Raw genomic sequence first — 22157 nt, 5'->3', positions numbered from 1 at the left:
AAAGTAATGCATTTCTGGATCTTTAGTTTCATTTGGAGTCTTGGCACTTAAGAGGTCGTTTAGTTCATGGAATGTAAGATTATATTTGGGAATGACATTACCGGAATGTGGCATTACTTAATATATTAATGGGAATGTTGTATTACCTCGTTTGATTTGTTTGAAAGGTATGTAAGATTACAGTGTTTGATTGAAAGAGTATAAGATAAGATAAATGTATGTTTTATTAAATTATCCTTGAGATGTATTTTTCTTTAACAGATTGAATTCTCAATACTAAAGTAAAATATCTACATGAAAGCTCATAGACAATATATTTTTCTATTATTTTTAGCTTTAATATTTTTTAATACAATCTGTGCACAAATAACTTATATATATATATATATATATATATATATATATATATATATTAGTTAAAGTAATAATTCATGTTCGAAATTGTTACGTTGGGATAATCGACATTCGTGTAGATCTTGATCGCACTCAAATTCAAAGTGAATTAAAAGAGGGAGATAAAGTGTGAAAGGAAAGCGATAGAAACAGTGGAAAGCTAGTGAGGCAACATGTGAGTACAACTAACTTTTTAACGAAATAATACGAGGAAGACTTGCAATGAGTTAACCTCGATCGTTTTTATTGAAAAGGTATTTTTTAAGTAGTAATTGAGCATATATTTTATCAAAGTATTTTATTTTATATTGTGATTGTTTTGGGTATGAACTGCCCAATACAATGTTTACGAGATTTTATTCGAATTGAATATATGATTAGATTACATACAAAATAGCATATGATTTTTAGTGAGAGTACGATGTAAATGAGAGTTAATGGTACAATTGACATGCCAAGAGATGGAGTGAACAAGTACAAGTTTACGAGTTGCACCAGTATAATTGTTCATATGACCCGTGTGCCTTAGTGGTGCCGAGGTGGAGTGATCTAGTGCAATCTATAGGGTATTTTATTTGTTATATGATACGACACTATTACTCATATGACTCGGGTGTCTTAATGATACACGAGGTGGAGTAACCTAATGCATTTTCTCATCTTTTAACACTTATTCAAATAAATCTTAAATTTTCAATTCTTTTTAATAAAGTCTCTTACCTGATAATTGGGGTATTACACACCATAAGTAGGCTAGAGGGGTGTGTGTCCCAAGATGCGGTGAAACCCTCCGACCACGACATAATGCATAACTCAGGTTGTGTGTTAAGCATACTTGTATGCTTATGTCTTCCTTGGCATCATGATCACATAGTGAAATCTTGTGGTATAATCTAGTTATTAGTGTGACACTGAGTTTGTGAGCTTAACATTCAGAATTTGTTTAAGTGCACAGGTTCTTAGAAAGAGCATCGAGGAGCTTATCGCGTAGTCTACTTTCCAGGCCGTTCAGAGTAGCATATTACGTCTTGACTTACTTATTATAGGGCATGTACTATACATATATCTTCATGTATTCGAGTCATAACTCTATTTTGAAATACTTTATTAGTAACATTTGGGATGTTCGTGTTGTCTTCATAGTGGCACTCCTGGATTTGATGAAGCGAGTTTTCTACCAGTATCTTCATTAGTTCATGGTGGTCTTCATAGATGATATCCTCGTGTACTCCTGATCAAAGGAAGAGCACGACCAAACACCTCCCGCACCTCCGTATCGTTTTGCAGTTCTTTGATTTTCTAATGAACTATCAATCGATGTTTTGTTTTGCATGTTATCCGAATTCTTCTAGTTTTGGACTGATAATCCAATCGGTTCGAACTTCCACTAAGTTATGTACAAATTACATTCACAAGACTTGACCTATATGGGGAACGAGACACTAGATTTCCCCCACAGGGAACAGAGATTTATGAACAAGATTTGATGAGTTTGAAGCTTTGGAAGCTTGGTCTTTTAAACAGGTTCCCAAAGAGGAAGCTTCTGGTTGTCTCTTTGGGAAGTTTCGGACACAAAAAGGAGTTGCCTTTAACCTTGAGGCAGCCCTGTCCTATTTCCTTCTGGATCAAATCCACAGTTCTGGGGTCAACACTGTTCCCTCCCACATCGGTCACAAAGTAACTGTGTTTTGCTTTCCCACCATTGCCGCTACATATTTCGGCTCTTTTGATGCACAATCCATTCTCACGAAATATTCTTGTGATGTCTGAAAGAAGCCCCAATCGATCATCTGTAATCACTTCCAATTCCAGTCCCTGTTGAACAACAAAACAAATCTGGTGTCGATGAAACTTTTTCTGGGTCAAATTGTGGTTTTCGTCCTTGAAAATAGTACAAGGACTAAAACTGTAATTTGACCGAAGGTTTTTTTGGCAGGTTTGATTGTAACCTCTGTTATGGATAAGCAAAACTCGATTTGGAAAATTAGTTTTTTTTTTTCTTCTCAACTCAATGTGAAGAAACTCGACTCGAATTGATTTCAAGTTCAAGTTGAGTTGTAAAATACACATCAAATAACTTAAAATTTTTAATAATTAGTAGATTGCTTTCGAGTTTGAGTCGAGAAATACGAAGAAATATATATATATATATATACACGAAGAGTTTCGAGTTTGGAATGAATCGCAACGCGAACTTTGACTATCGCAACGATTTGGAATGAATCGCAACGCGAACTTCGCCTATCGTAACGAATTTGGAATAAATCGCAATGCGAACTTCGACTATCGCGTTGCGAATCTGGAAACTGATTTGCGATACCGGAGATCGCGTTGCGAATTATCGATCGCATTGCGATTTACTTGGTCATTTTGGCAAATCCAAAAAAAGTTGGTCAAAATCGTATATTACAAGGCATTTTCGGTCACTGAAGTTATTTTCTCTTATAAAAAACCATTTAAATAGAAATCAAATAGTATTATAATATTATAAATATTTGCGATTAAATTTAAATAGAAAATTTTAAAAAGACTAATTTTATAAACTTGACTCGAAAAAATTTCAAATCAAGTTTGAGCTATAATATGGTTCATCAATTCGAATAACTCAAAATTTTTTTTGACTCGACTCGGTCGAACGCTAATCCCTAACCTCTGTGGTTCTCCTTTCAATGGCTGCTTCAAGACACTCCAAAACTCTTTGTTGTTCAGCCTCTGAGCTTATAGGGAATCCATCGACATGTCTGATATAATATTCCTACAAAAAGAAAAATGAAATTACAATGAAAATTCCACTTTTTTATTTAGTTAGAATATTTTTGAAACCTGATAAGCTTCCATTCTCCCAGTAATAACTGTTCCATGGAACACGACATATTCCATGTCTGTTAGACAGCAAACAGTGTCGAACAGCAGCTTCGGTCGATCCGAGCACCTTATCGTCACGACCGTGTAATCCCGATCGCTGCATTCCAACACGGAAACATGGGGTCGCTGCGAGGTTTCAAATTCGACATTGTTCGGCCGCTCGAAATCTCTATCTGCGAACAAGATTTGGTGCAGCCTTCGCCCTCTATGAGTCTCCCCTGAAGTCGAAACCGACGTTCTCACAGTTGGTGTCTTAACATCACTGTCACCTTTCATCACATTGAAGAGTAACTCCTTGATCACGGAGACCCTCTTCGGGTCTACGATCGCGTCCCGCGTCGAGTGGTCGACGACGTCGATAACAGCGGCAGCTCGACCGTTATGAGTCCACATCTCGGCATTCACCACATCACACCCCATAACGGCTAAAACAGCAGATAACTCGGATAGAAGCCCGGGCCTATCACGTCCGGTTAGTTCTATCAATGTACGATCTTCGGAAGAAGTCGAATCAACCGAGTTCATCATCGAATTCAAGTAGTGCACATTGGTTTCAAGAGTCTGCAGAATTCAGCAAACGGAAATCGATGTCGAATATCATCCGAATTCGAGATTATAACCACACACTGTCAAGGATTGCTTACTTCCTCTATATAAACTAGGGTACCTTCATCTGCAATCTTGTTTCCATGATCATCTGTCACATAAAACACTGGAGAAACAACAACAAAGTTCGATAAAACATCGGAACCCATTCGACGCAACAGACGTTTATCGGAACATACCGTCCATGAACCATCCGGCATCGGTCGAGACATACGCTTTGGTGACATTAAGATTCATGTCCGAAAGAAGCTGGACCAATTCCAGGAGAATCCCATGCTTGTACACACTGTCAACCTGAAGAAACAACAACAGAAATCATCAACTTCATGCATGATTGCTTGTTACACAAGAAAGGATGAACATATACCTGTATGAATGTAGCATGCTCACATGCACCATTGTCAACAACAATTCTGCAGATATGGAAGACAACCCATTGAAGGCAAATCAAAAACAAGATGGAATCTGTAAAAAGAAAAAGGTAATATTACCTTGGAGGGTTGATTCTCCTGATAAGTTTTGCAAATTCGTCCTCCATTTGTGCTCCCTGTAAACAAAGTGGAACGAGGAAGAAGCAAATTTAACTACTTATGATGTCTATTACGTGTATGAGAGACAAATGGAGTGAAGTTTCCTGGAGGACATGGCGTGTCGACGTGTCGGATTTTGATTGGTTGTGGCAAACTTGAGATCAACTAATAAATTTTCATCTCAAGAAATTATTTGATGGACTCGACTCTATCTAATAATTTTTCCTTTATCTGCGACGGTAAATATTAATAATCGTTAACATTGATAAGTATTAATATGAAGGAAATTAAATAGGGATAAAATACATAAAAAGTCCCTTAACTATAAGATACTACTTTATTAAATCTCTCGACTATTAAAACTTACAAAATGATCCTCTGACTATATAGTGTTACTTTGTTGAGTCTCTCAATTATTAAAAGTTACAAAATGACCACCTAACTATTAATTATGTTCCAAACTCGTCTTTTTTTCCGTTAAAAAATTGACTGTCGTCTAAGTTGGACGTTAACATGATGATCGAAATATGATAGTCGTTTGAGATTTTAGGATCAAATTTTATTATATCATAATCAACAGGTTAACGTTCAACTCAGAATATCGCTAAATTTTTTAATGAAAAAAACCAGTTTAAAACATAATGAATAGTCGGATGACAATTTTATAACTTTTAATAGTCAGGGGATTTAACAAAATATCACTCTATATAGTCGGGACCATTTGTATACCTTTTTACCCATAAAATAGTTACTACGCCGTGAAGAACATAATTACTGTCCCCTAAACACACACCCATCCTTGGATTAGGGATGGCAAAAAAACCCGAACCCGACGGGGAAAATCGAAAACCGAATTAAACGGGTCGGGTTCGGGGATGATAAACGGGGACGGGGACGGGGAAAACCCATTTATTTTAAACGGGGACGGGGACGGGGACGGGTTTGGTAATCCCCGCCCCGATTACCCGATTACCCGCCCCGATTACCCGCCCCCGATACCCGACCCGATAAATATTAAAAATAATTATTTATATATATATATATAATATTAATAAATTTAATTTAAATAAAAAATATATATTTAATTTAAATATATATATATACCAGGCCCGATTTCCAGCCCAATACCGACCTAATACCCGACCCAATACTTGGCTCAATACCCGTTTAAATAATCGTTTGTGCTAAACGGGGATACCCGTTTCCCCGCGGTTTTCCCCGATTACCCGACGAGGATCCCCGTTTAAATCCCCGCGGTTTTTTAAACGGGGACGGGTACCGGTTTTTTAAACGGGGACAGAGACGGGGGGACCAATACCCGGCCCGAACCCGGCCCGTTGCCATCCCTACCTTGGATGCAATTACAACATACTTAGCTGGGAAGGAAAAAAAACAAGAAATATCTCCTCAACCTGCTCTTCCTTTTTTGTACTTTTCCGGGTGGGAAAGTTTGCAACTTTCTCGAGAAATTTCGCTTTTCTGTAAAGATGTTTACATGGAACTTATCTACATATCATGCATAAGATAATTGGTGTTTAAAAATATCTGATCCGATTGATCTGATCTGTCGACCCGGCTTCGAACATCCGTACATAAGATGACAAGATAACATTTCTAAGAGCACAAAATTTAATCTCTTTTATCTTTCATATGTATGGTTAAAAGAGAACCATATAAACATTGACAAACACATGATATTATATTAGACGAGTCGAACATATAAAATATTAGAAAAACGAAAAATAAAATTTTAATAAAAATAAAAAAATATCTAAAATATATAATAATTTGATTTTTTTGTTCCCTCTCGATCTTTCCTCGTATATAAGTTTAATAAAAAAAAGCATGATAAAAAGATGGTAGGATTGCTTTTTAACTTAATAAATAATTGGGCAAATTTTGCGTTTAATATCTAAACTATCAGTTTTTATTCGTATTAGTACCTAAACTTTTATTTTTTTAAAAGCCATACCTAACGGTTAGTTATTGTTTTATTTTCATATCCCGCCGTTAAAAACTTAGCAGAACTATTACAACTTGACACTTTTTATGATTAAATTACATCATTCATCACTCAACATCTTCTCACTCCTATTTTGGTTATTGAAGTTTAATTTTTTAATTTAATTACTTAAATTTCAAATTACTCCTAATTTAATCACTCCAAGTTTCAAATTTATTTTTTATTTTAATTATATATTAATACAATAATAAAAATATCATGTCACACAATATTTTTAATAAAGTAAATTAGAGTGATTAAAACATCAACAATTTGAAAGTTGAGTAGTTAAACTAAAAATTTTAAACTTTAATGACTAAAATAGGAGTGAGAAGATAGTTAAGTGATGAATGATGTTATTTAACCAGGAAAAAGTTTCCTTATATTTTTACTGGTGAGGTATTAAAATAAAACAAAAACAAAACGTTAGGTATGATTTTGAAAAAATTAAAAGTTTAAGTACTAAAACAGATCAGAGCTTATAATTTATATACTAAATACATAATTTATAGATAAGTTTATTCGTAAATATGAATGAATCGAATATAACTTTAATTAAATTTATTTGTTCTATAAGTAGTGGACCACTACGAGGCATAGAAACATCGATGCTACCTACTCGGGGAGCAACATCGAAGCTATTCTCTTCATTACACGACACAAGCTACAATTTTAGCAAATTTCCAACTATCTCCTCCGACTATAAATCATCACGGGTTAGGGACTGACATAAAATTTTATGTTAGAGATAAATTTTTAAAATTTTTAATTTTTTTTAAAAGGGATAAAAACATATTTTCAATAAAAATACGTAAAAAAAATCTAAAATATATAATAATTTTAAGTCTTCAGAAGAGCGACTGTTCCCATTCACCTATGTCGGTCTATCCCTGATCACAGTTGATACCCATAAATGAATGAATTAATCTGAGAAGATTATAAGGTAATATGTGTTTAAATGACTCTTAATTTGTTAGGAATCTAAGAGCAGAAAAATAACTAAAAATGATATTAACTTAAAATAAGATATGCAGAAAAATAAGATTTAACATGGTCCGACCTTGTCTACCTCAACGGACGAGATGAACAATAATCTATTATATACGTATAGAATACGAAGAGTACAAACACATGATATAACATGTATCTAAAAACCCGAAATGGATACCAAAATTTAGTATATCCCAAAACACTCTTCCAACAACCCTACAAAACTTTCTACAACATAAACCAAAAAATTTACAGAGATCCTATAAATGATTTTTATATGTCATATTTGACCATCGAAATGACCCTAAACTTTTAAAACATTACAAAGCATGAATTTCTCAATTTTTAAAACAATTTTTAGCAAAATTCAAAGTTTATATCGTTCGAATTCTCAATATTCGAATCATCACTATTCATTTATATTCGAAGTATGAAATAAAAAAATGAGAAAAAGTACAAATATTTAAAATGTTTCAGTATTAATAAATAATTATATATAACATTATCTGGGAAAAAAGGAAAATAGGGGCAAAATTCGTATATTCGGGTCGGGTCGGGTCGTGTGAAACTTTATTTTGGTCGGGTAGGGTCGGTTTTTTTAAGTGTGATATTCGGGTCGGGTTCGAGTTTAGGGTGAAAAATACCCGACCCGACCCAAAAAATATATAATTTTACCTTATATATTTAGGAATAATTACAATAATACCCCTTTATATATAATTTTTTTCAATTAAGTCACTGTTTTTATTGAATAAAAATAATTTTTTTATTATTTCGGGTCGGGTCGAGTTTCTAATTCATATATTCGGGTCGGGTAGACCAAAAACCCGACCCAACCCGACCTATGGTCATCCCTAATTGGGATGATTTTAACTTATGATGTTTATTAGCATGATTTTTATAATTTATTGAAATGAATAATCAATCAATAAAATTAAAATTTAATATTTTTAAAATTTTTATAATATATTGCTACATGTAATTTATAAAACAAACTTAAATTAAGCAAAAAAAAAACAAGAAGGGCAATCCTATTATTTTACATTACTTAAATCAAATTCATCTGACAAGTTTGCGAACTAAACATAATATGAAATTGGATTCCAATTCAATTTCCTGCAAACTAAACAGAATATGGAATTGGATTCTAATTTCTGATAGATTTCAATTACCTCAAAAACATTTTAGCGAATCAAATGTCACTTTAGGGTTTTCGTCACTGAAAATCTGCGGAGGATAAGCGTAAAACTCAGTTGCATACCTTGGAGCGTAATAATACAATTCATTTCTCTTCAGCTCCACCGCCGCCGCTTTGGTCTCTTACGCCGTTGCGGTGGCTGCATTGGCTTCTTCGTTTTGGAGCAGCCTTCACAATGCATGTAAACTTTCAAGACAATCTCCTGGGGACGATGAACTTGAGGAGCAGTAACGGCAGACTCATCTTCTTCAACCCTTTTCTGTCCCATTTTCTTCTCCTCGCGTGGTTTCTCAGACAAATCATGTTATATAAGGTCGAAAAAGGAAGTGTAAAGGAGAGTGAAAAAATGGGTATTTTAAGAGATGATCATCATTCATCACCTCCCCCTTAGTTTACAGAATCTGGGTTTGACTTTGATATTGATGATGATGATGATGATGATGATACAATGGAACTTTGATTGCTTTGCTCATCTATGGTGTTTTTCTCTCTGAACTGAATTTGCTTTTGCTTTTTTGTTTTCGTTTATTCTCTCTCTTTTCTCCCTGTAAGGTGTGATTTCCCCAGCACCATCAGATGTAGAGAATCCGAGGCCATTTTCATTCAATTTTATACTATGATAATAATTAATTCACATTTAAATTTAACTCGAATAACTATATCTAATTCGACTTGATTCAAAAAATAAGATTATACACGAGTCATTGAATTCTAAAAAATTGTAAATGAGTTACTGAATTAATCAACGATTACAATCATGTCATTTTTTGCTCAAGAACTCGTAAATTTTATTATCGAAAGTGATTATAATCTCAACGAAGAGTCTCGTTCAAAACCCTTAAACCTAAATGGAGAAAAAGAGTACTCTTTCAAATGAGAGCAAAAGTACACCTCCATTCTTCGAATTTCGACCTAATGTTATTATTAGATTGTCCTATCCCTTTTACTTATGTATCGTGCTTTTAGTTTAACGAAGATAACTTCCAAATATTGTAAATGCTATTGAAAAAAATGATGTAACACATCAATCTTTGAAGGACAAAAGGAGAATTGCCAAAGTGGTTCAAGTGACATTCATTGTAGGTTAAAAAGTTTAAACATATAAGGGTGGGTTTGGTTCACGGAATGTAAGATTATCAGTGGGAATGTAAGATTACCAGTGGGAATGTAAGATTACCAGTGAGAATGTAAGATTACCAGGGAATAGGATTACTGGGAATATTGTATTTTGTGTTTGAGTTGGCTTAGCAGGAATGTAAGATTATCGTGTTTGGTTAAAATAATAAAAGATTATTGAAATATATATTTGACCAAATTGTCCTTATTATATATTTGTTTTTTTAACAAGTTGGAAAATATTTATATATTTTCTTTAAAAAAAATTAAATTCATAAAATTTATATAATTTTTTTACAAAATTGAAAATATAAAAAAGTTTAATGAAAAGGTAAAATTTTTGTTTTAACCCCTGAACTTATAAAATTTTAATTATAAATTTTTTTGTAAATCTAAAATAGTTTAAGGATAAATTTGTAATTTAACATTCGTAGAATTTTTATTATTCAATGACAAAATAATGATATTTTTGAAAAAACAATTAAGGGTATTTTAGTCCAAAATACCGGTAATCTAATAATACCTAAAGAAATGGAAGTCATGACATTCCTAATAATATACCTTAAAAAATACACTATTAATAATCTTACATTACCGAAAATGGAATTCTTCAGTTAACCAAACGGGAAACGTGGATTCCATTCCCATAGAAATCTCATATTCCCCATCCAAACGGCCCTAAAGGTAAAATGGATGACCAAAAGCCATGGATGTGATGATGTGAGGCCACGCTTTCAAGATGGGCTAGAATCCTATATCTTGGGTTTTGCACACTTAAATTACTCACCAATGAGGTTTAGGGAATGATGGTTTTAACTCTGATATGTACTCACTCGTATAATTAAGGATATGGCTAGGATTATAGTGTGACGGATAAAGTATAATCGACAGAAAAAGAAAAAAAATCAAAAAAATCAAAATTTAAAAATTCAAATAGGTATTTAGTTCTATGTATTTTTCATGATTAAAAAGATTAAGGGGGCAGTGATTCCCGGGACAATGAATAGCTTCGTCCCTGCATACAATGTTTCATTACGGACCCATTTTGTCTTTGGGATGGGTGTAGCACCTTGAATCCTGAGTTAGTAGTTCGGGTCAACCAGAGAATCAAAGTTGAGCCCAAAAGATTTATAAATAAGTTGGACCAAATTTAGTGTTAGTGGGTTTGTATTGGGCTCAAAAGATTAGGTGATAGGTGATTAGTATTTTATGTAAGAGATAGTAGAGCGGCTAATAGTGCAATTTTTCCTTTATTGTTTTAAAGCTGAAAACCCTCTCATTTTTATATCATGTTTACGTGAACCATCCCCACTAGACATGCACAATGTCAGATTTAAATCTGATCCGGTTTTTTTACCTAGCCAAAAAATCGGATTTTAGAAAAACCGGTTCGGATCCTAATAGGTTTGAAGGGCTGGATGGTGTAACCGGTTTCGGTTTGAAAAAAACAAGTTTTTTTAAAAAACCGGTCATCCAATTTTTTCCTAAACCGGTTATATTAACGGCTAGTTTTTTAAACCTCATACTGGATTTATTTTTCAGATAAAAAATCGATTTTTTATCCGATTTTTTCAAACCGGTTTTTAATCTGGTAAAAACTCGATCGTCCAATTTTTTCCCAAACCGATTATACTATCCGATTGTAAAGATCTAGTTTAAAAAACCAATTTTTCCCAAATCCGATTTCGAATATTTTTTGCACAAAATCATATATTCGTATTTTTTATGCAACTCTAACCCCCACCATTTTCTCATCAAACACTCCTCTCTTCTTCTTTATTATTTTTCTCTTTTCTTCTTCCTTTCTTAAGTGAAAAGTTTGAAGGATACAAGCTTAATTTGTAGACTTTGTTGACCTTCTGATTTGAATCTTTTATTTTGCACATATTCATTTTAGTCCTTGTTTAAAAGTTTATTTTGTTTCTGATTTAGCCTTGTTGATTCATGGGTGTTGTATTTTGGTCCATATGGTTTATCTATTGTTGTTTATTATAATTTTAGCATGTAATTTTGTAAATGCTTTGACTTTGGTCCTAAACATTTATAGTTTATTTTTTATTCCTAGTCCTTGTATGTTAGGTTATTTATATTTTGATCCTTAGGCTTAAATATTTCGAGTTTATGCATGTTCGCACATTGGACATGTTACTTTCAGATTTTTCATTTTAATCCTTGCTTTTTCAGATACTGTTATGAATGATATGATTTATTAGCATGCTTAGTCCTTAGTCTTTTGTCATGTTGTGATTTAATCCTTGTTTCGAATGGTTTAAATATGTTTTAATCCTTATACCATATTCTTTCATATACGCATATTTACGTATTTATAAAATATTATATACTGTATATACATATTTATTTCATTTATTGTTCTTTTTAACTACTATATATATATATATATATATATATATATATATATATATATATATATACATATATGTGTGAGTTTTGCACTTTTTGTATATGTAATTATTTCTATCCTAAGTTAAAAATATATATAAAAGCATAGAAATTTTTTTATGTTACTTTTTATGGGTTTTAAATTTATACATATATGCTATGTTACTAATCTTTGCTATTAAGTGTAACATACTTTGATAAATAATATTATATATATATCAGTTGTATTGTTATTTTATGTATGCTATGTATGTAAATGTATTATTTGATGTGTATCGGTGTAGGTTCTATTTTAATTAATTTGCATGGTATCCTCGTAAGCATTTCTCGATTCGAATCAAAATAATTTGACTAAGAGAATATTCGTTTATTGTAAGATTAAGGGAAGTGATTGTCTTAAAGAATAAGAGGTCGCTTTCAATAATCTTAAAATAAAAGGGTATTCTATTAAATGAAATCACTAATAAAATTGATTACATTAAAATTTGGGGACCGAGAAAAATATCATGTTCTTTTAATTAAATTCACTGAGAAAAGACAACTAGATCGAATCAAAGGTCTCGTCTCGATGTATTTAAATAATTGAACATCTTTATTCTCATTAATGGTTGGTAAAATAATTGATTAATCATATTTGTTTGGTATATGTATTTAATTTTCGTTTTATTTTGTGTGTGTTGTTTATTGATTTCGAAAATAAATAGCATTCGAACTAGTATTAATTTTAGAACGAAAATAGTAATATTTGTTTATTTCGATTGGAGTAGAAAATGATTGTTTTAAGACATGAGATGTCGTTTCTTCTCGATAAGAAATAATTAAATATTGTTGTTTTCTGTGCTAAATTACAAGAAACATGTTTTAAAATGAAAATCTTAAATTTAATTTGTTTTATTTTATTGTTATTTATGCATTTTAATTTAAAATTATTGAACTCTATGAATGGAATTATAATATTTGTTTATTTCGATTGGAGTAGGGATTGACTGCTTTAAGGTATGAGAGGTCGATTCTGCTCGATAGGAAATAATTAAATATTATTGTGTTTCATCCTAAAATTCAAAGAACATTATTTTTATGAGATCTTAAATTAAATTAAATTCAAACTCGTAAATTTCATTGCAAAGACAACTAATTAATCGACTATGTATTGATTTAGGGCGTTGTGGGGGTGTTAATCATTCCCCACGCATAACCGACTCCCAAACTCGAATTTTTTATAACGCAGACCGTAAATTTGTTGTTTTAATTAAAATTAATATTTTTATTAAAATAACAAATACGTTTTTGGGTGTCCAATCATACCCTAATCAAATATTGATCCTCGTTTTGGTCCGATTTAGATCATTTTGGTCCGATATTAATAAAATTTCTTTTGCCGAGCCAAAAACAAAATCCATTCCAGTCCCTACACAAGCGCGAAAGAGTCAATGGAGTCCCACTTTTTCAATGCGGGTGTTTCGATTGTTGCACCAGGTGTTGGCACAGGTGGGATTCTTCACCCAACAGGGACCTCATTCATCAAGTTATTGAAGCCTTTGAGGACCATTTGGTGCAAAATGAAACCCCCAGGGCTTCCGGGAAGATAGATAAGGCCAGTGAAGAAATATTGATGACTGAAAGGGAGGGTTGGTGGAGGCTGAAAGTGATGCAGTGGTGGCCGCCGGACAGATGGAAATGGAGGTGGTTGCCGCCGTAGACGGACAGGAAGGTTCTGCCGGATGTGGTGGGGTTGTTCAACTCTATGTTATGGAGTGAAACTATTGTCTTTCTTTTTTTCATTTTCTCGAGAAAATATTGCTTAATTTTTCCAGTTGTTTCAAATGAAAGATTCTTGGATGTCACATGGAATGGTTTGGTGGAATTGATTTCTCATTGTTGTTGGTATAAGTCGGTCAAAAATTGCTAGTAAGTGTGAATGAAAGAGGGTAGCTTAGATTCTTTGGAAGTTCTACAGTACAACACATTAATATAAGATTAAAATAAGGTACTATCGATTTTGTTATTATTTAAATAACAAAATCGGTAAAAAGTTACCTAAAATATTATTATTTTTACTTAAAATATCAATTTTTTAACATTTTCGGTAAAAGTGTCCAACAATAACAAAACCGGTAGCGTCTAATAATATTTTCGGTCATTTTTACCAAATTCGGTAAAACTTCCAATAATAACAAAATCAGTAGCACTTAATAATATTTTCGATCATTTTTTTTACCGGTTTTGTTATTGTTTTTTTTAGCTGTAAATTAAAACTGTGAGCATTTCCCTATATTCTTAGAACAACATATTGTAGCTCACGTGAACTAAATCATAATTGGCAATGCCTTATTTAATTTCGTATGAAATCTATTCAAATCTATTCATTCTTTTGGTGTTTTTTAAAAGATGGCTTAATCATAAATAAGTGTTCAAAATATATTGTTTTTCTTAAATAGGTGCCCTAACTTTTTTTTAATCATCTAGGTGTCTAATGTTACAAATGTTATCACTTTACGTGTCTCGATCTTAGCGGCCATTAAAAAAGTCCGTTAAGTGACACATGTCATAATCTGATAATTTTGGAAATTTAATTTTTTAAAAAACTTAATTCGAAAAAGCCCCATTTTTTCTAAAATACCAAAAAAAGTCAAACTCCCAAAATCTCTAATTCACTCCGTTGGTTGACCGTATTAATTCTCAACAGACGAGGAAACGACATCGACGATGGGTGGCCGAACAACCAACAGCCAGATCGACGACAAAGGATGAGAATCGATGGCAAGGGACAACGTCGTCTCTTTATCTTCTTTTCCTTTGTGTTTCTCTTCCGTCCCAGCACCACCCACCTGCCGTCATTGTCTTGTCATCGAAGCCCATCCATCAATCATTATATTCCACTATCGGCTACCACCAGCCAAATAGGAAATTAGGTTTTTGAGATTTGCAAATTAGGGTTTTTATGAAAATTTGGGTATTTTGTATAAAATATAAAAATTTAGAGTTTTTTTTAAAATATATTATTATTTTAAAGTTTTTTAAATAAAATTTCTAAATTTACCATATTTTGACACGTGTCCTTTAACGAGTTTTTTTAATAGTCGTTACAGTCGATGCACTTAAAGTGGTAACGTTTATAACGTTAGACACCTGAATGATTCCAAAATATTTAGACACTTATTTGTAAAAAACAGTATAGTTAGGGCACTTATTTTATAATTAATCCTTACAAGATATAATGTTGGTTTTTTATATTATATCGTAAAATTTATAATTTAAATTATATTTTAATTTATTAATATTACTTTTCACATATATTATAATGTACATTGTCATTTACTTAAATAAATTAAACAATATTTAATATTACGTTTTGATTTCATTTTGGTCATTCATAATTAAAAAAATAATAAAACTACTAATGTAACATTTAAAAGAAAAGTCAATGATGACGTAACATTACCTTATGGTGACACGTTACCATCATCATTAATTTTTTAACGGTTGGTGACCGAACCAAAACCAAAACGTAATGTTAAGTATGATTTTGAAACAAACAAAAAAATTGGGTGACTAAAACCGAAGAAAAGTGATACCTGAGGTACTAAATGTATAGTTTACACAAATAAACAAATATTTATAGATACAGATTGCCAAAGTCTTTGATCTGACGTGGACCATGGCGTTTGTTTTCAAAGAATCCACGCTGCAAAATAATACAAAATTAGAATATCATCATCAACATGTGCCTAATTTGTTTGAAATAAGTCATTTGATAGAATAATTTGGGTAAAACAACAGTGTATTTTAGACCCCAAGTCTTCAACATCAACCACCAAACTTTCAATCCATAATTTCTCAATTTAATTAAATTACTTATTTCTTTTATCTAACTTACTCTTTCCGTTCCATTAAATATGTATCTTTCGATTTTTAAAATTATCTTATTCAAAGTGTCATATTAAATATAGTAACAGATCCAGAAATATTTTTTAGGGTGGGCATACATATAGGGATGGGCATGGGATCCGAACCCTACGATTCTAACCCGATCGGACCAGATCGGGTCGGGGTTTCTTTTAAAAAAATTAGATTAGGGTCGGGTCTGGTCGGGTTTTTTTAAAGGTGATGTTCGGGTCGGGTCAGATTCGGGTTTAGGGTAAAAATACCACACCCGACCCAAAAAATATAATTTTACTTTATATATTTAGGAATAATTACAACAATACCCCTCTATATATTATTTTTCAATTAAATCATTATTTTTATTGGATAAAAATAATATTTTTTTATTATTTGAGGTCGGGACGAATCGGGTTTGGTTTTTATCTCAAAAAGTTGGGTCGGTTCGGGTGAAGGATGTAAAAATTTCGGGTCGGGTCGATTTGTCCAAAGCCCGACCCATCCCCGTCCCTACATACATATACTAACAACATAAAATTTTTAAATGGGGTGCGTATAGATAGAATTTTATGGTGGGCACCATTAATAAAATAAGTAATTAATCAAACAAAACTTATATTTCAGGGTGTGTACGAAAAAATTCAGGGTGTGAACCATTAATAAAATAAATAATTAATCGAAGAAAATTTGAATTTCATGGTGGGCTAGCCGTGGCTCCGCCACTGATTAGAAAAGTCAATAAACAACAATACTTATATTTTCTTTTTACCCTTTTCTCTTACACTTATCAAAACAAACCAGTCAAATTTATTAATCAACTTTGAAGGATAAATTTATCATTTCCCTTGGTCAAATATATCTCTTAAAACAATGTGTACGGTTAATATAAGACACAAATTATGGGATACAAGGAGTAACATGTTTGGAGTTTGAGTTTGCCTCTTTCAACGATGTCGTTTTTCTATAATTTATTTGGTACACTTCTAATGGTCGATTAAATATTCACTTTCATTTATATTTTTTTTGGAGTACCCATCGTTTTAATTTGGGGTGAAAAGGTCCTTCTGTTAATGAAAATCGTTAGTCAAACATTCCAAAATAGATGATTTTTTATCCTAAAATAAAATGTTGAGGGCTAAAATACTCCAAAAACAAAGAATAATAACCTAAGTGACTATTTACTCAAATATTATGGATCTTTTTATCCTAAAATAAAACATCGGAGGCCAAAATACTCTAAAAAATAAGAATAAAAATAACTATTAATTAAAGAGTATAATTGTATCATTTGAATATAAGACTTAATACAAAAATTGACATTGGAACAAACAAAAATTAAAGGTCTCTTGACCTCTTTATTTTTGTCTTAATTTTGCTATTGAGAGTTTATGCTATCTTACCATTCCACTTAATATGTATTGATAATTGTAACTAAAATATATATAATTGTATCATTTGAATATAATCATAGAATAAAAACAAGTTAAAGGCAAAAATAAACTTAATATATATATATATATATATATATATAATTTAAAATTTTGTAAGGAGAATTTTGTTTGAAGTTTAAATTTTCTTTGAGGTTAGATTTAATGTTATCTCTGGGGGCGGAGTTCTGTTAGGGTTCAAAGGGGATCGAAGTTTAAATTTTCTTTGAGGTTAGATTTAATGTTATCTCTGGGGGCGGAGTTCTGTTAGGGTTCAAAGGGGACCCGGTCCCTGTAAATTTTTTATATTCAATAAATTTTTAGTTAATAGTTTTTTAGTTCATTTAAAAATAAGTATTTAAATTAAAAATATAAAAAAACTATTAAATATTTAGTCAGGTAGGGGTCGAACTAAAGAATGATAATCCAATGTTCTCAGTTTTTTTGGTTTAATAACAATTTAGGTCATCGTAAATTTAAATAGTATACAAATTAGACATTATCTTATGAATTTTAAGGTTAAATATCTAATAAGTCATTATATTTTTCTTAAAAAGGTTAATATTCCAGCCATTGCCAATATCTAATCATGGCTCCGTCCATGATTACCTCTACAATTAGTGTTTATTTAATTATTTTATTGATCTGTCTTTGATTAGGATAATCTATCAATGTGTTATCATCATTTTACTTATTTTTATAATAATATTAATGATATTTATCTTTCAGGGTCGATAATGATATTTATTCGTATTCTTCATTTTTATATTGTTTAGCTGATTTTTTAAATATTTTTCATGCAAGTCCCTATTTTTATTATTGAATGAGAAGAAGAAGAAAAACTTTGGACAAATGATGTGATGATAAAATGGTGTTACGTGACGTGTACGACTCAACTTTGTGTCTTCGATTCATGCATGAAGAATTAGCCTCCGGTTCGGTCCATGCATTCAATTTCCTTTTTGCCATTTTCAGTCACATTACATACGTTGGCCAATGGCCATTACGCCGCCCACCTTTTTCCCCCACATATATTTCTTCAATTCATCTCTCTTCTAATACATATACCACCACCGCCTTCGTTATCGTCATCGTCAGCTCGGTCTAATTTCAATGGAGAATTATCCCATAGTTTTTTTGGACGGATCATCGGTTTCGCCATCGTCGATAACCATGGCGAACCCTCCTCGTCCGAGTTACTCGGAAGCCGACGGCAAGGAGCACGTGAAAGGTGGGGGGAAGAAAGGTGACAAGAAGGAGGGGATGAAGAAGCACAAGTACGCATTTCAAACAAGGAGTCAAGTTGATATTCTTGATGATGGGTATCGTTGGAGGAAATATGGGCAGAAAACTGTTAAAAACAGCAAATTCCCTAGGTATTTTTTCGTTCCTTGGAAATTCGGTTTCAGTCCTTATACTATATTTGACTTGTCGATTTAGTACCCTTACTTTAATTCGACAGAGTATAATGTTACAGCTTAGTCCATATCGTGAACACCATTAATGGTTGCGATTTTGATCATCATAGTTTTGTCACTTGATTGGAAAGGGAATTTTGAGTTGTGGGTTTTTAAGACAACATCAATGGTTGTAATAAGCTCATATTATGCTAAATTAAAGTGAAACAGTTGGTATTCGATTTATTGGTCAATTAATTCAGATAAGATATTACTTAGATTCATTATGGAGCAATCTTTCAAGCTCAATCTGTTCCATTCGTATTGTCGGGATTCAAACTTCTAACCCTATTTAAAAGATCTAAAATAATATCATAATTTTAGAGGAGTAATTAAACCGGAAAATTTTAGAGGAGTAGGACTTAATTTGCATAGTTTCAAAACCTTTAGAGACCTAAGATGTAGTTAAACCTAAAAATTTCGGGGGTCATGGCCACTCCCACGGTTAACATGGCTCCGTCACTAAATATATGAGATAGGATCCACTTATGCTTCTGACAACGGAAAAATATTTTTCTACCCCATAAGCAATGCTAAATACTTTAAAACTGGTTTAAATCATGATTGGGAAAGTGATTTTCGACCTAATTGGGAAAATCACCTTTGGTGAAATTATATTATTATCCTTAAATACTATATTTTCAATTCACAACACAATGTCTAAAATGGACATTTTATCTTTTCAAAAATCGATTTTTAACAGTAACCTCAAACAGTTAAATTTTAAACTGTGATTTTTAAAATAATAATATTTTATCGCACTTTTCAAAATCACATTCGAAAAGTAATAAATAGTATGAAACTTTTAGTTTTATACATTTTAAGATCGTTGGATGGGTGGAAATAGACGACCGAGATTATCCCTTCAGTGAATCTCTTCTCATTCTCTACTGTCAATCTCATTCGTCTATTTCACCTCATTCGATGATCCTAAAAAGGTATAAAACTGGAAGATTTTACACGGTGTAAACGGATTTCGTCTCTCTCTCTCTATATATATACAAGTGATATAACTTTCATTTGGGTTGTTTTTGTCTTGTTGATCTGCAGAAGTTATTATAGGTGCACGCACAAGGAGTGCAATGTGAAGAAACAAGTGCAACGAAGCTCAAAAGATGATGAAATTGTGGTGACTACCTACGAAGGGATACACACCCACCCGGTAGAGAAGTTCATTGAGACCTTCCAAAACATTCTCCAACACATCCAAACCTACAATCCCTATTGAAATCTTCTTCTCCTTTCCTCGATCTGTAATAAGACTCGTAGATATCGTCTTCTTGTATCCGTCGTATTTAAGAAATCAAAATTCGAGAACCAATCACTTTGATGTAAAATCTAATGTTAGTCTAATACAAATTTGATTCGACTAAAAATATATTCAAGGAATAGTAATAGTTTGGGGAGAGGAAGTTGAATACTTTGATTTTTTTAAAGTATTTTAAATATTAATTTTTAATTATTTATGATTTATAATTTTATAACATCTAATATTTTTATAATTTTAAATCTATTGAGTGTTTCCGATGGTAGAGGGTGGCATGTTTTCTCTAGGTAACTGGGGCTCGAGCAATTTAATCTGTAGATACAGATGAGTTTATCCATATTTGAAATCGAATACATATACTTGACGAAATCTATGATAGTTCAAATGTATTAAAACTTTAAAAGGCTTGTTACGAGATTAGAGTTGTCATTGATCGTTTTAAATTAGGCACGACTGAATACATTTGAATTGATAAAAATTCAAAGAGTTAAGATGAACCTTTTAATAAGGCACCGTTGGATATCCGACTCATAATAAGATATCCAATTAAACTGTCAAAAGTATTATGTTAGTATAATTAAACAATTAATATTACAATTTCAAAGTTAATGCAAAAATACGAAAATTTACTGCATGTCTACCGGCAATATCAATTCTCATCCGAATATCTACTTTGGTTGCACCCAATAACTTTGTATCGATTATTTGGCGTCGCCATCTAAAAAAATTACAAAATTTATTGTCATTTTTAAAATATTTAAATAAATATTATAAAATATAAAAACCTTAAATATATGAATTTACCTTGCGACGAGAGGAAACTCCATAGGAGCGGATGTAATAAGCGTCATAAACGGGAGACGATACCACGCCCATGATTGGAGCAAAACTAAACAACCCGCTACATCCTCTTTTTGTCCTCTGACGACTATTGTCGCCTTACATAGTTCACATTACAAAAAGCCAAAATTGCATAACTCCAACTATATTGGAGACATACAACGAAATCCTCCATTACCGGAAGATATTGGGTGTGCACTAAATTGCCTGATTTATCCGGTAGCAAAGTCCCTCCAATCAACGTCAAAAGATATGCTCGAGCTGCATATATCACCTCTTGCTCCGTTGATTGTTCATCTACTCTAAATTCTCTTTTCAACCACGTCATTCGTACCCGCAACCCATCAATATCGGTTAGAGCCTCCTTTCCCAATAAATTTGAAATAACATTATTTACCTTACAAGTGTTGTGAAGCAATAATGACATACCATTAATCGGAACGTCAAGTTGATACGCGACATCTTCCAAAGTTATCGTCACTTCACCACAAGGTAAATTAAATGTATGCGTTTCGGGCTTCCAACACTCGATCAATACTGATATCAGTGATGGCATCACCTTAAATTCGCGAAGAATCACTCCATATAATCTGGATTGTGAAAGATATATCATCATCCGCTGATGTGGCTCTTCATTCGTCATTCCTCAATGTCGAATGGTTCATTCCTCTTGCTACAATTTGAAAATAAATTATTTAATACAATTACATAAATAATTATTATTAATACTATAATTTTTTCAAAACTAAAATGAAATAAAACAAATTAAATTTACCGTTGTCAACTCGATCGACGAAATATGAACTTCATCAAGACGTAACATTTCTTCTCTTGAGGTCATTTCAACACAAACTCTTCAACACAAAAGTTTTTGCTCTCAGTAGAATGTTTGATTACAAGTGAAAAATTTATCCAACCCAAACCTATATTTATATTACTCTACCCAACGACTAGTTTTTTCAAACTGAAAATAGCAATTGGAACTCGTCACACAGGCGTGACGAGTTCCATTGATTAAAAAAATTGACCGTTTAATAACGATCAATCCAACGGTCAAATATTTGAAAATTATACTCGTTGAAATTCGTCACGCCTGCTATATATGTCGCCATTACATGTGGCAATTGAGTGAGGGAAGAAGGGATTCAGAACTGCTAAAAAGTAACACGAGAAATAAGGAGTAA

At 32.2% G+C, this 22157-nt stretch overlaps 1 protein-coding gene and 1 pseudogene across 1 annotated transcript; one reads left to right on the top strand and one right to left on the bottom strand.

Annotated features, from left to right (window-relative positions):
• Positions 1-1841: 1841 nt before the first annotated feature.
• LOC120203034 lies at positions 1842-4405 on the bottom strand (annotated as a pseudogene).
• A 14045-nt stretch (positions 4406-18450) lies between these two features.
• LOC120203009 (probable WRKY transcription factor 43) lies at positions 18451-20139 on the top strand. Its single transcript, XM_039203378.1, has 2 exons — positions 18451-18785; positions 19917-20139. Exons 1-2 carry the CDS (start codon positions 18523-18525, stop codon positions 20092-20094), a joined length of 441 nt encoding a protein of 146 aa, XP_039059309.1. The 5' UTR covers positions 18451-18522; the 3' UTR covers positions 20095-20139.
• The last annotated feature ends 2018 nt before the right edge of the window (positions 20140-22157 follow it).

This window comes from Hibiscus syriacus, unplaced genomic scaffold (assembly GCF_006381635.1).
Source record: "Hibiscus syriacus cultivar Baekdansim isolate YM2019G1 unplaced genomic scaffold, ASM638163v2 tig00009013_pilon, whole genome shotgun sequence".
Classification (NCBI taxonomy): Eukaryota; Viridiplantae; Streptophyta; class Magnoliopsida; order Malvales; family Malvaceae; genus Hibiscus; species Hibiscus syriacus.
Note: the sequence above shows the minus strand (reverse complement) of the source record. Positions and strands in the feature narration are given on the sequence as shown.

What these genes read in the sequence shown, in the direction of transcription:
- LOC120203009 (XM_039203378.1), top strand. Translation starts at nt 18,523, where the DNA reads ATGGAGAATTATCCCATAGTTTTTTTGGACGGATCATCGGTTTCGCCA. An exon ending in AAAAACAGCAAATTCCCTAG is followed by an intron (nt 18,786 to 19,916) that starts GTATTTTTTCGT and finishes GTTGATCTGCAG; the next exon opens with AAGTTATTATAGGTGCACGC.